Source organism: Wasmannia auropunctata, unplaced genomic scaffold (genome assembly GCF_000956235.1).
Source record: "Wasmannia auropunctata unplaced genomic scaffold, wasmannia.A_1.0 LD336111.1, whole genome shotgun sequence".
Classification (NCBI taxonomy): domain Eukaryota; kingdom Metazoa; phylum Arthropoda; class Insecta; order Hymenoptera; family Formicidae; genus Wasmannia; species Wasmannia auropunctata.
Window position 1 is genome coordinate 532093 of NW_012026779.1, and position 12101 is coordinate 544193.

At 41.7% G+C, this 12101-nt stretch overlaps 1 protein-coding gene across 1 annotated transcript in view; it reads left to right on the forward strand.

The window, feature by feature from the left end:
• Positions 1 to 1500: 1500 nt before the first annotated feature.
• The window catches only part of LOC105448816, a 166691-nt gene continuing 156090 nt past the window's right edge, over positions 1501 to 12101 (forward strand). The window contains exon 1 of the mRNA XM_011687610.1: positions 1501 to 1620. Within this exon, the coding sequence (XP_011685912.1) occupies positions 1606 to 1620 (15 nt within the window). The 5' untranslated portion in view covers positions 1501 to 1605. The remainder of the gene's footprint in view (positions 1621 to 12101) is intronic.

Sequence of the window (12101 nt, forward strand, 5' to 3'; positions counted from 1 at the left end):
ACGCACACGCACGCACGCAAGCGTGCGCGCGTGCGATAAGAATCGAATCGAGACTCACTCCGGTGTTGTGAAAATCAGGAGACAAGCTAATCACGATTTAAATTTACATATGCAACATGTTACTTGTGAAAGCAGAGATTTGACTTTCAAATACGAAGCTCCCTATCGCGATTGACGAATGATTCGCGTTGAACGCGGTAAGAAACATTCGCGCACTGTCACGTTGCTACACGTGTCTCCCTTTATTTTGCAAAACTCGCGTATTAGGTGGCGTTCAACACAACCGGCACACAATACGGTGTTTCCTTTGGCAAGTATCGATATCTTTCTCGAGTTCAGAACGAGACGCGAGATGCGTGGATTAAATCCACTTTTGAGTATATGTTTCGGAATTTGTCTGATACGAATTTGACGTGCGATTATCTCACATGTCAATTTCTAATGTCGCAGCTTCACTTACATATATGCGCGGATTTCATAGAAAATCAGACCTAACCTTCGCCTATAAAGATATAGTCCACCACATGCACTGACAGCTATCGTTTTCGCCGTTGCATTACCATACATTAACTTTCAAGAGTAACACACGAATTCGTATATATGACAGACGTAACGTCTTGCGCGACAAATTGCTCGTAAAATTCGATGTCAGCTGGAAACGCGTATGCGCACTGTAAAGAAGAAACGATACGAAATTCACTCACGCTCCCACGTCGCGGAAAGTCGTCGAGCATCCTCCTCCGGTTATCTCCATGTTCTCGACAAAAATACTTGGTGCAACACAATTCACACGTCGCGAACGGTTTTTCGAAGACAGAGGTACGCATACATACATGCCACGTCCGAATATATCAACGCCGGGAGAGCACATCGCTTCGATCGCACATCGTTGTTGGAGTCGCACGCACGCGACTCGTCGATGCGCGGCGTGACAGATGCGTGTTCGGTCGCTACTACGAGAAACGCCAAAAACCGAAGCAACGCAAACGGGCGACGACGCGACGCGATGCGACGCGACGGCTACGCGGCGGTCGCGTGTGGCTGGTCGACGACAAACGACTGCGAGCCGGACCGGACGGTGGACGACGAGAGACTCCGCCAGTCTGCTAGCGCGCGCCGAGAGAGCACGGCACGACACGGCAGAGCGCGAGGCGGAACGACAGGTGACTAGTCGGTGAACTGGACGGCGGACGCCATGCGCGCCGTCGCCGCCGTCTCGGGCGATCTCGGCCGCGCTCGCCAACGCTCGGCTGCCTCCGCCGGCTCGGCGTGGTGGGGCGAGCAGTGTATCCGTGACGTCACATAATTAGAGTAAATACAAAGTAGTCTTGATGGGACAGCGGCGTGCGCCGCACCGTGAGTCGCTGGTCCGAGCGCGTCAAACCTATATCGCTCCGATACACGCACACCGCGTTCTCGCGAGTAGCCCGTGATATATATATATATATACATATATATATATACATACATAATATATTTATATATATATATATTTATATATATATATATGTATATACCCGCGCGCTATGTGCTGTCAGTGTGTGTGTGCACCAAGGGATCCTAGATGACTGTGGGAATAGTGTGTGACACTCGTGCCGCAAAGAAATGGAAAAGATAGAGGTGAGAGCCGAATGAAGAAGCCGGTATAGAGGAGACACACGAATTTCCCGTCCCGTCCGTCGTTAACGCCGTGCCGCAAATAAATTTCGCGCTTAACGCTCTCTGCCACCTCTCTCTCTCTCTCTCTCTTCTTTTTTCTTTCTTTTTTTTCTCTTTTTTTTTGTCCCTTTATAATCACCACGCTCTTGCCTCCCCTCCCCCGCGCGCTCCCTCGTTCGCCCTCTCACCCTCTCTCATCCCTTCCCCCTCCCACATAACCGTCAGATTTACCTCGGCAAATACTCGCTCGACCGTAATGCAGAAGTGACAGCATGGTGACGAGTGGGGGTGGGGGAGGGGGTGGGAGGGAGGAGGAAGGGGTAGAGCCCACAGAGTGGGGAGATGATCGTGTAGTTAGACATCTGGCAACGAATACCATTGTATGTATCTTCGATGTGTACCATACTATTAGATAGACTGGTTACTTCTCGTTCTCTTCCCCCCTCCCTCTCCCTCCCTCCCTCTCTCTCTTTCTCCTCTGTGTCTCTCTCTCTCTCTCTCTTCTTTAAGCCGTCATCGTCTATCCGTTCATCTCCGTTTCATTTTCGATCCTCTCTGTCAAGTTTATGATTCCGTCCTTATCTCGCGCTCGCGCGTCTCCTGCCGACTCTTTTACTCTCTCACTCACTCATTCACTCACTCACTCCGTCTTTCTCTTGTATCTTTCTCCGTTTGTCTCGCGATCCTCCTCTGTCTACTTCACTTCGTGCTCTCTTTCTCTGTCTCTCGCACACCGACTCCACTCCATACCGTTCTCCCTCTCATTCTCAGTTAGTGAGGTATTTATAGATGTGCCTTAACCCGATTTAACGCAGCCACCTCAACTCGCATTGTCCTAACAACTATTTAATGAGAAATTGCATTATTTTCGGCTCCTCATTTTTCTTTACTTCTTATACAAATCAGCTTTCACCGAATTTAATAATATCACGTCCGTCGTGACAAGTGTTGGCGCAATATCAAAAAGAAGAATGAAAGAAAAAACAACACATAAGATAACAGAGAAGCAGCAGTGGCTGCTATCCATCATATGTCCAAGAATCGAATCGATAGACGGTTACATTGTTATTGCGGTCGGAATAATGTCGTTGCGTTTCGCGTACCATGTCGAATTGGGCACGCGTACAAATCCAATTCCGATGCTTTTAAGATCATCTCGCGAATAAAATCGCAGCTCTACGAGGACGACGACGACGACGACGATGAGGACGATGGCGGCGGCGGTGGTGGTGGCGGGCGGCGGTAGCGACGACGGACGAGGGCGGGGGTGGGAAAAAAGAAATGTTTTCGTAGTGCTTTGTCGAAAAAGGCATGTACAGTCCGTGGAGAAAATTGATCGCGAGGAAAGTGTTATTTTCGCGACATCGTTTTCCTCTCCGTGCTGCCGTTGAGAGCAGCTTGTTGTTTATTTACTTTACGAGGAATATCCTCGTTGGTCCCGACTATTTGCTTGCAATACGCGGCGGCAAGTCATTGACAATATATGTTATACGGATAAATACATCGCGTGGTTGCGCGCGCGCGTATATGTGTGCGAGTGTGTATGCATGTGCTCGTGACAGGATTTTCTGACGGGTGCAGTTTTTTTCGGCGTGCTCTCCCCCGATGCGTGATGCTCTGCTTGAACTCTTTTCGCCTTCCTCCCCCCCCCTCCCCCTCCCCGCTCTCTCTTCTCCTGTAGGTCTCTCCCTCCCTCGCTCTCCTCCCGTCGTCCGCCCCCGGCTCCCTAGTTCACCATCCCTCCCCTGCCCGCCTCGCGCGCTCACGTTCTAGCGGACGAATTGAAAGTATACGTTTGAGAATTAAATCGATAAACGAGGAATCGCGGAATTGTAGCAATTATTGTATCAGCGGTTTGCATTTAATTCCATTTACCGTTTATTTATCTATCTCGAAAGCGTGCACGGGGGAATAAAATTTTGGGAATCTTGCCCGGAATAGTAGGTGCGTTACGTAAATTAAATTAAATTGCGTTATATGTGAAATATGTGAAATGTGAAATATTGTTTTAAGTTTGCGCGCAATCTCGAAATAATAATATGACTGGCGTATTGTGAGGTAACGTAGCTTCTGCATACGTTGCCTTTTAACGATTTCTATATTCATCGCTGATGTGGGTTACAACTCGTGTGTTTCACTCGCGTGAACAATGGAAGCGAGTGCCGGCCTGAAACCATCTCTCTCTCTTTTTCTCTATCTCTCTCTCTCTCCCTCCCTCCCTCTCTCTGTCTCTCTCATTCTCTCCCCCGCGAACGAATTCTACAGACGAAATCAAATTCCAAGGTGGAAGACGATCGCTGCCGATTCAAGATGTGTCCTTGCTTTCGCCACGATTTTGCGCGATCGGAGCAGCCGCAAACGAATCCGTGCGCGGAAATAAAAATTCGCGCCGTCGAAAACAATGGTGCAGTGATTTATCGCATCTCTCTCTCACGCGCGCGCGCGCCACGCTGCCTAATTCGCTCGAATTCTCTCCCCATGAGCGGTGAACAAATTTTTCGGACCAAAATCAGATAAATGTGCGTATAGTTAAGATATATTTTATGCGCCGCCTCCCTTCTCCTCCCCCTCCCCCTCCCCCGTTCCCCCCGCGCGCGCGCGACCTTCTCCACGATTATTTTTACATTTAGCTCACGAAAGGATTGCGAGAGATACATGAAATAAAATGTCGCGAAGAAGGTCACGCAGCTCTGCATTTATAATGTCACGTATTCACTAACGCGAGAGATGCACTTCGTTTCGTAAGCAGATCGGTTAAGGTAACGGCATAGGAAATAATAGCGCGCGGACGATTTGTATTTCTCCTTTCGTGTTTTTTGTACGCGGCAAAAAGATCAAATCGATGCGTTTGTATAAAGAGAGAGAGAGAGAGAGAGAGAGAGAGATCGGCGCGCAGACGGTAAAAATACTAAATTTAGTCACATTGTGCACTTTTGACGTGCGCGACAAATGCGCGACACCGGCGTATTACGCCGCGATAAAAATCGACGCTTTTTCCGGACGATCGGTGTGAGAGAAGCGGCGAGACCGGGGAGGGGGGAGGCGGGGAGGGGGAGGGGCGAGAGGGGATCCGCGCACAACCGGTTCGCGCTCGCGATAGAAAATATGTTTCGAAATTCGCGCGAATGACGCGGCAATTCTCTTTCTCGACAAGTAATAAAGTCGCCGTGCGTTTTCTCGCGCGCGGTTTATTTACGCGCAAGGTTACCTAACGTTACTTTAATCGCCAACTCTGTTCGATTCTGTTCTTGAAATTGTAACGAGCACCGCACTGAGCAGCTCTGGAGCTCGATATCGCAACATTAATTCGCTCGGAATATCCACGGTTCATCGTACGTAACGCGGGGAAACATCAAGCGCGACATTTTGAACGCGAGTTTTAATACTTTCGTTAACGCTAATCGCGCGGAAGAGAAAAAAAAACGTAACTTTTTAATTCTCTTCAGAAGTTTCTCCATATCGCCTATTCCACGTTACGTATATCATCGCGACAAAATCATTTCATTATTTTCGCTAATATTATCGTTATTTAAACAAATGCAAATGTAGTGCGTTTGCATTTATTCATTTATTCATGAATTATTATTGGTTTTGCCGGAGAATTATAAATTTCTTCGCTTCTATATTTCTCCATAAATCAAAATTATAATGTATAATTAAATGTTATACAATTCAGCGCGCGACGGCCGTGGCCGCGCGACAATATTCCCCCGTTCGATCTAGAAAATTACTAATTCCCGCTTAAATTTGTAATTATAATATATCAGAAGGCACACACACCCACACATACGCGCGCGCGCGCACGTACGCACGCACGCACGCACGCACGCACAAATATCGCACACCCGCGCAACGAGCGCGTTTGCACCTGCATATGGAAAAACTGTCCTTCCTATGTGTTGGTGCGCAGGCGGGGCACGTAGACGAGTTTCTTTTTGTTCCCGCTGTTTTCCAAGTATCCTTTTTTTATATTAATTTATCCAGTAATCGCGCGTGCATACATAGCCTGTTACGTGGAGTCGCATATCCGACATGTTTACACGCCTGTATCTCTGTGTGAAATCATCGTGATCGCGTTCGTGTGCGTTCGTGTCGTTCGTGTGTATGGCAGTGTGCGGCGCGGCGCGGCGTGCAGCTCGAGCTCTGTACAGGGCGAGTCAAATTCAGCCGGCGAGAGATGGGACAGGTGCCCCCAGGTGCTGACAATAGTCAGCATTTGAAATACGCGGTCGAAAGTTCGCTGTACATAATAGGGGTCTATAACAACGAAAGACGCTCTTTTTTTCGTCGTAATGTTTTCTCTGAAATGTTATACGGCTGCACGCAGGTATCAATTCATTGTGCGCTTAAAACGATTGGAAATCGCTCGTCTCGAAATTCGGCTCCATGACTGGTGTTGCTAGTCGTTTGAATTTAATTCTATAACTTTTGCGCGACGTTGCGTTTCAAAATTTACTTACTCATCTTACTCCTTAAACTTATTATGAATAGATATATACGTATACATATACATATACATATACATATATGCATATATTATATATATATATATATATATATAAAATATTAATATATGTACATATATACACACATATTATTACGAAGCTGCTACTTTTTAATTGAAATATAGAATAGCTTTGGGAGCGAATAGAATAAAAACAAAATTAATCACGTTGATGGAAAAAGTTTCACCGGCGTATTTATTCGAATTTATAGCTCGCGCGGACGTGCGTGCATTTATTGATCTTTTTGTGCCACCCATTATCCATCCATAGAATCTGCCTTGCTCTTCCCCCTCCCCCCTTCCCACTCTCTCACCCCCTACTCTATCCTCTCTCGCTTATCTCTCCAGCCTTTTCATCGTAGCACCGCGTCAATGTCTGTAAATATTAACGCCGTTAATCTAAATCCTCGACGTCGACTTGACCCGTGTCTTTCGTCTTTTTCGACCTCTTTTATTTTCCATTTCTCCTAAGCTAAACGACATTAAACGAAAGTACCCACCGGCTGCCTTAATGAAATTTACTTTTGAAACTCCGTAGAGCTCACGGTCTAGATTGCATTTATGAGGAGATCGAGAAAGAGAGAGAGAGAGAGGATGGATGACGATTGTCGTCCGCCGACGCTGTTTAATTAATCGAAGATTGGGAAATCCGTTTATTTTATATTATCGTGAAATTGTCCTATTGTCATTTGGACAGCATTTTGACTACAAATCTTGGCGCGTTACGTCTGATGTAATTTTAGCTGATATGTATAAATGCAGAATTTTTGGTAAGTCATATCGTGCTCTTCATCAAATTGTCGCCTCGACCACGGCATCAAGGTTATCCCTCTTCCCCCTTCCCCTCCCTCCCTCCTCCCTCTCTCCTCCCCTCTCCACCCTTCCCCTCCCTCGTAACCGTTCTAAACTGTTTAATCGGTGTAAAGCTCAGATTTCTCCTTCTTCTTAGACTCTTGTTCGAGCGCACGCTAGATTCTCATCAAAATAAGGAGTGATAAGAATCTTTTATTTAGCCGCGTGATAACATGCGCCGGCGTGAAACAAGGCGGCCGAGAACCGAAGCGACGAGAAGCGCGCGCGATGACTCACTCGAAAATCATCACTGTCGAAAAATTCCCAAACAAATTCCGTGACCCCGGTCGACGAATTGTTGCACGCGACGATCGTTAAGTTGATCTACGCGGGTGCATTTCCGATTTTACGATCCTCTCGTCATCATCATTCGCGAAATTGTATTAAAATTAAAGCTCCCTTGCGCCAGCGCGCGCGCGCGCGCACGCGCACGCCGAGCCGCGATCGCCGTGACGTTGTTCGTGCCAATGTAATAGAGTTAATGAATACGTGCGATTAGATATTGTGCCGCGTGGCACTGCACACAGCGAGGGAAAACTACCGGCGGCAGCGCGAGGAAGCCGCCTAACACGCGGAAACTTCTGCGGCGGACTGTACATCATGCTAAAATTCTAATCGGTAAAATTAGTCGGGAGGGGGTACAGTCACGCCAGAAAGTCCGGCTGACCGCGATTCTAAGTAAGAAAGTTATGAAATCAATTCAACGTAGGCGCGACTTATATTATGCCGTGACTTTTTTTTCCCCCGAGGTAAATAATTAATAGATTAACAAGCTCGAGACTGTTAATTAATAAAAAGTTTGCTTTGTATTAACTAATAACGATCCCGATATTAGTGGAAGGTTAATCGCAAATAATATATTGACCGGATTAATATTGAACTGAAACACGAAGAGAGATAGTGAGTAATTTTTTTACATTATATAAAACACATCGCAAGAAGAGTATAAATTAAGCACCGGATAATAACAATGTATATAAAGTATCTATACGTCGATAAACGCGTCGATAAATACACGAGCACTTTGCTCTTGATTCTGCAAATATTTATGTAGTGGTTTACATAAATGTCCTTCTCTAATAAGCGCGTTATCACGGCGTATCATGTTTTTCCTTTCTCCATTTTTTTTTATCGATTTCTCCGCTCGCGCGCGTTAAAATAATTCGCTGTTCATTTAGTTTCGCGGATGTAGCGCGCAGCAAGGCCAACATTCGCGAGAGTGCAGTTATCGTGATTACGGCCGCAAACATAACGGCGGCGCTATGAATTTTACTGTGATATACAATTGCGGCGGCCAGACTAGATGAATAATCATGAAAGCATACGTATGAAGCATCGGTCATTTTGCTAAACAGGCGATTCTAAATCTAGATTCGGTCCGTCGTAGAAATTTTGTTATTACCGAGATAAAGGTACCGAATGCTTTTCCACTTTGAGTCATTAGTCACGTTAACTCGCTATGATCGTCCTCGCAATTACAACGGACGCGTCATTGCTATTTAAAGTCCGCCGCGCTGTTATTAGAGAATTATTATTTCCATTATTTATTGCTTCGTATATCCGATTCTATCGCGCGGTGTCACGTATAATATTCAGTCGTCAGTTTGAATCGGTAATGTGCCACCGGATTGAATAACATTTCGTCATTAACGTTGCATCAGATCGTCCCTTCTTTTTTTTTCTTAATAAGACAATTAACATATAATTTTTTTCCCCGCCGCCGCCGCCGCCGTGATCGATAGTTGCTCACCGAGATGAGAATGTCACCTTCCATTTCTGTCCCGCATTGATATTCCACGGTTATAATCGTAATATAATTCCTTTTACATTTCTCGTTAAATCTTTTTACATTTCGTTCCATATTACTTACTATTCTACCTACCCTTTTTCCGATTCGTTTGCTACGTACCTGCATTAGCGCGCTTATACGTTTCATAAAAGATCTTATTTCAAAAGGCGTAATACTCATTTTATTGCGCAGTAAAATCCATACACTTTTTATCCTACATTTATCAAATTGCATTCTACACTTAATTCAAGAATATCTCAACATCTCTATTATGATTTATATCGCGAGCGAATTTAATCATATTTTACAAAATTTATAATTATATTTATAATTAAATATGATTTATATCGCGGGCGAACGTTTAATCGTATTTTACAAAATTTACAATCATATTTATAATTAATTTACACAAAAGTATTATAATTATTTAAATTTGTATTCATTACTATTTCTACTGCAATGACTACGATAATTTTTGTCATGAGCGGACGCTGTCCTGCGATACTTCCGATTTACGATATTCCCCTTACAAAATTATATAATATAATAATATAATATAATATAATAATATAATAGAAGATAATATATATATATATATTATAATATATTATATACATATTATAATATAATATAATCATATTTATAATTAAATATGATTTATATCACGAGCGAATGTTAAATCAGATTTTACAAAATTTATAATCATATTTATAATTAATTTATACAAAAGTATTATAATTATTTAAAATTGTATTCATCACTATTTCTACTGTTATAACCACGATAATCTTCGTCATGAGCGGACGCTGCCCTGCGATACTTTTTATTTACGGTATCCCCCCCTTATCGATCAATAACAAATTACGGTTGTACATACGTATAACAGCTTACTTGCTGATCAGACTGTACATCCATACGCGAGTGTACGTCCGTACGATTACATTGCTCGTTTCAATCGGCCGAAACGAAAAAAGTCAAAAAAAAAACGAGGGAAAAGACAAAAACCACGGTAGCAGTGTAAAAGAAAGGCGATCGCGCGTATGTTGACTTAATTCTTTTATATCTACGTGAATTATGATCGTGTGCGTCCCGTTATCTGTGAAAGTTCCCGAGCTGCATTATCGCAAGCGCCGAATCGTCGATAAATAATATAAGATCTAATTCTCTCCGTAGTTATGTGTGAGCTACACATACCTTGCCAGCTCAGCGATTTAAATGAATAAATTTTCCAACTATTTATACTCTCCGCCCGTAACGCCTTCAATATATAAATTGCTTACGTGTATATTATGTAACAAACTAAATTAAAAAAAAAAAGAGCTAAACTTTTTCAACTTTCTCGCGAGCGTTGCGCGGTAACGGGCGTTTTCAAATTGCCATTATCATATTTTTAAATTTTATATTTCGCTCTATTTCAAGATAAAGCGGATAGATATACAAACACGAAGATGCTGCAGCTTTATAGTTATATAGCCATAAAACATTTACATTGCTATCGATCCTGGGCATCCAACACTGGTATCTCCCTTCCTTGTACGTGCCGTCTACACATTCAGAGGCCAATCGATGGCCCGCTCCTCGCGGAATTGGCTAAATCATATATCGCACTTTTTTTTTCTTTGGTAGAAAACAGTGAAATTTTTCGACCGATTTCTACAATTAGAACGTCTGTTTTGTCCACGCTTGAAACGGCGCTTGATAAAGCACGATTTATTCTTTATATTCTTTTTCGCCTGACGTCGCATGCGTCGGGCGGCGCATTGTACAGTTGAATTAATGTTTATTCAGCCTTGACACGTACGCTCTTATCGAGCTGCTCTCTCCCGCTTCGGTATCGTCACCCGCTCTAAAACGGCCTTAATGAGTCCCGGCAACATTCTCTCGTCGCGCTTTCTCACGAAATTCGTCGGTGAATTTTCCGTGTGTATATGTATGAACATATATACATACCTCGCTCGATGAACTGTACGATTATGCGCTTCAGAACCGAGGCATAATGAAATGCAGATACAAAATGTTACGAGTATGGATATAGATATTAGAATTGGTAATGACACGCAGCATACATCTATATTAGCGTACAATTTTATTAATTAATATTTTTATATAAAATATTAATTATTAAAATTGTGTAGTAATTATATATGTATAATTATATAAAATTATATATATGTAATATATATATAGTATATATGTGTAATTATATATATGTAAGTATTTTTTTATTTATTAATTTTTTATTTATTAATAATAATTAAATATATATATATACATATAAATATATATATATATAAAATTAAAATATTATAACTTAATTTTGAATATATTAATAAATAAAAATAATTACGTATATATAATTATATATACCAGAAATATTATAAAATTATAATTTTTAAATATTTTTAAATATTTGTATAATAATAAATAAAAGATAATATGTTTAAAAAAAATTATTATTATACTGATGTTACATCCCTGCATTAATAACACAATTAAAATTAATATTTTTAATATTTCTATATTTTTATCCGAACATTAATATTGTTTTATTTTTTATTCTTAATTTGTTTTGTCTCACAATCAACAGGGTATTAAAAATGGAAACCAATAATAAGTAAAGATTAGTAAGTGTATGTATTTGAATGATGCCGTTGCGAAATATGTTCTTGCTGTCTATCATATGAAACGTGAAGAAATTGCATTTGCGTAATATGTCTAAATGTAAAATCAAGCGTTTCGCACCAAACTACTAAATGAAACCTGTGTACCTCGCTAGTGTAGCTCCCAGTGTTCTGGCGGTTTAATCGATACCTTTCGCACATGTCGTGAATTCAAGAGAAATCGACGAAACCGTGAGAAGTTCAGGAACGACCGTTACGTCATTGTCTGAGCTGAGATTTCGCAATTTCGTTAAATGCGATATGCGAATGGTGCGCGCTTGCGGTAGATTATAATAATCTTCTCAGCGATATATGTACTTTTTCATGGTCATAGTCGCGTTATTTACATTTATACAGAATATGTAGAAGTCATGATACATGACGAAAAATTTCTTTTCATATATCATCCGTGTTATGAATTGTTTTAAAGTAATTTTTAGTAAAAAAGCATATGAATAATTTTTTTTCAATTTTTTTGTTGTGAATTTTGATTTTTAATGAATTTGATTTTCTCTCATTTAAATATTAATTATTTCAAAAATAGAAAATTATGTGTAAAAAAATAATTTTACATTCTTTTTTCGAAATACTTTTTAGCGATTAGAAATATATTTTAACGTGTGCGTGTGTGGGGGGG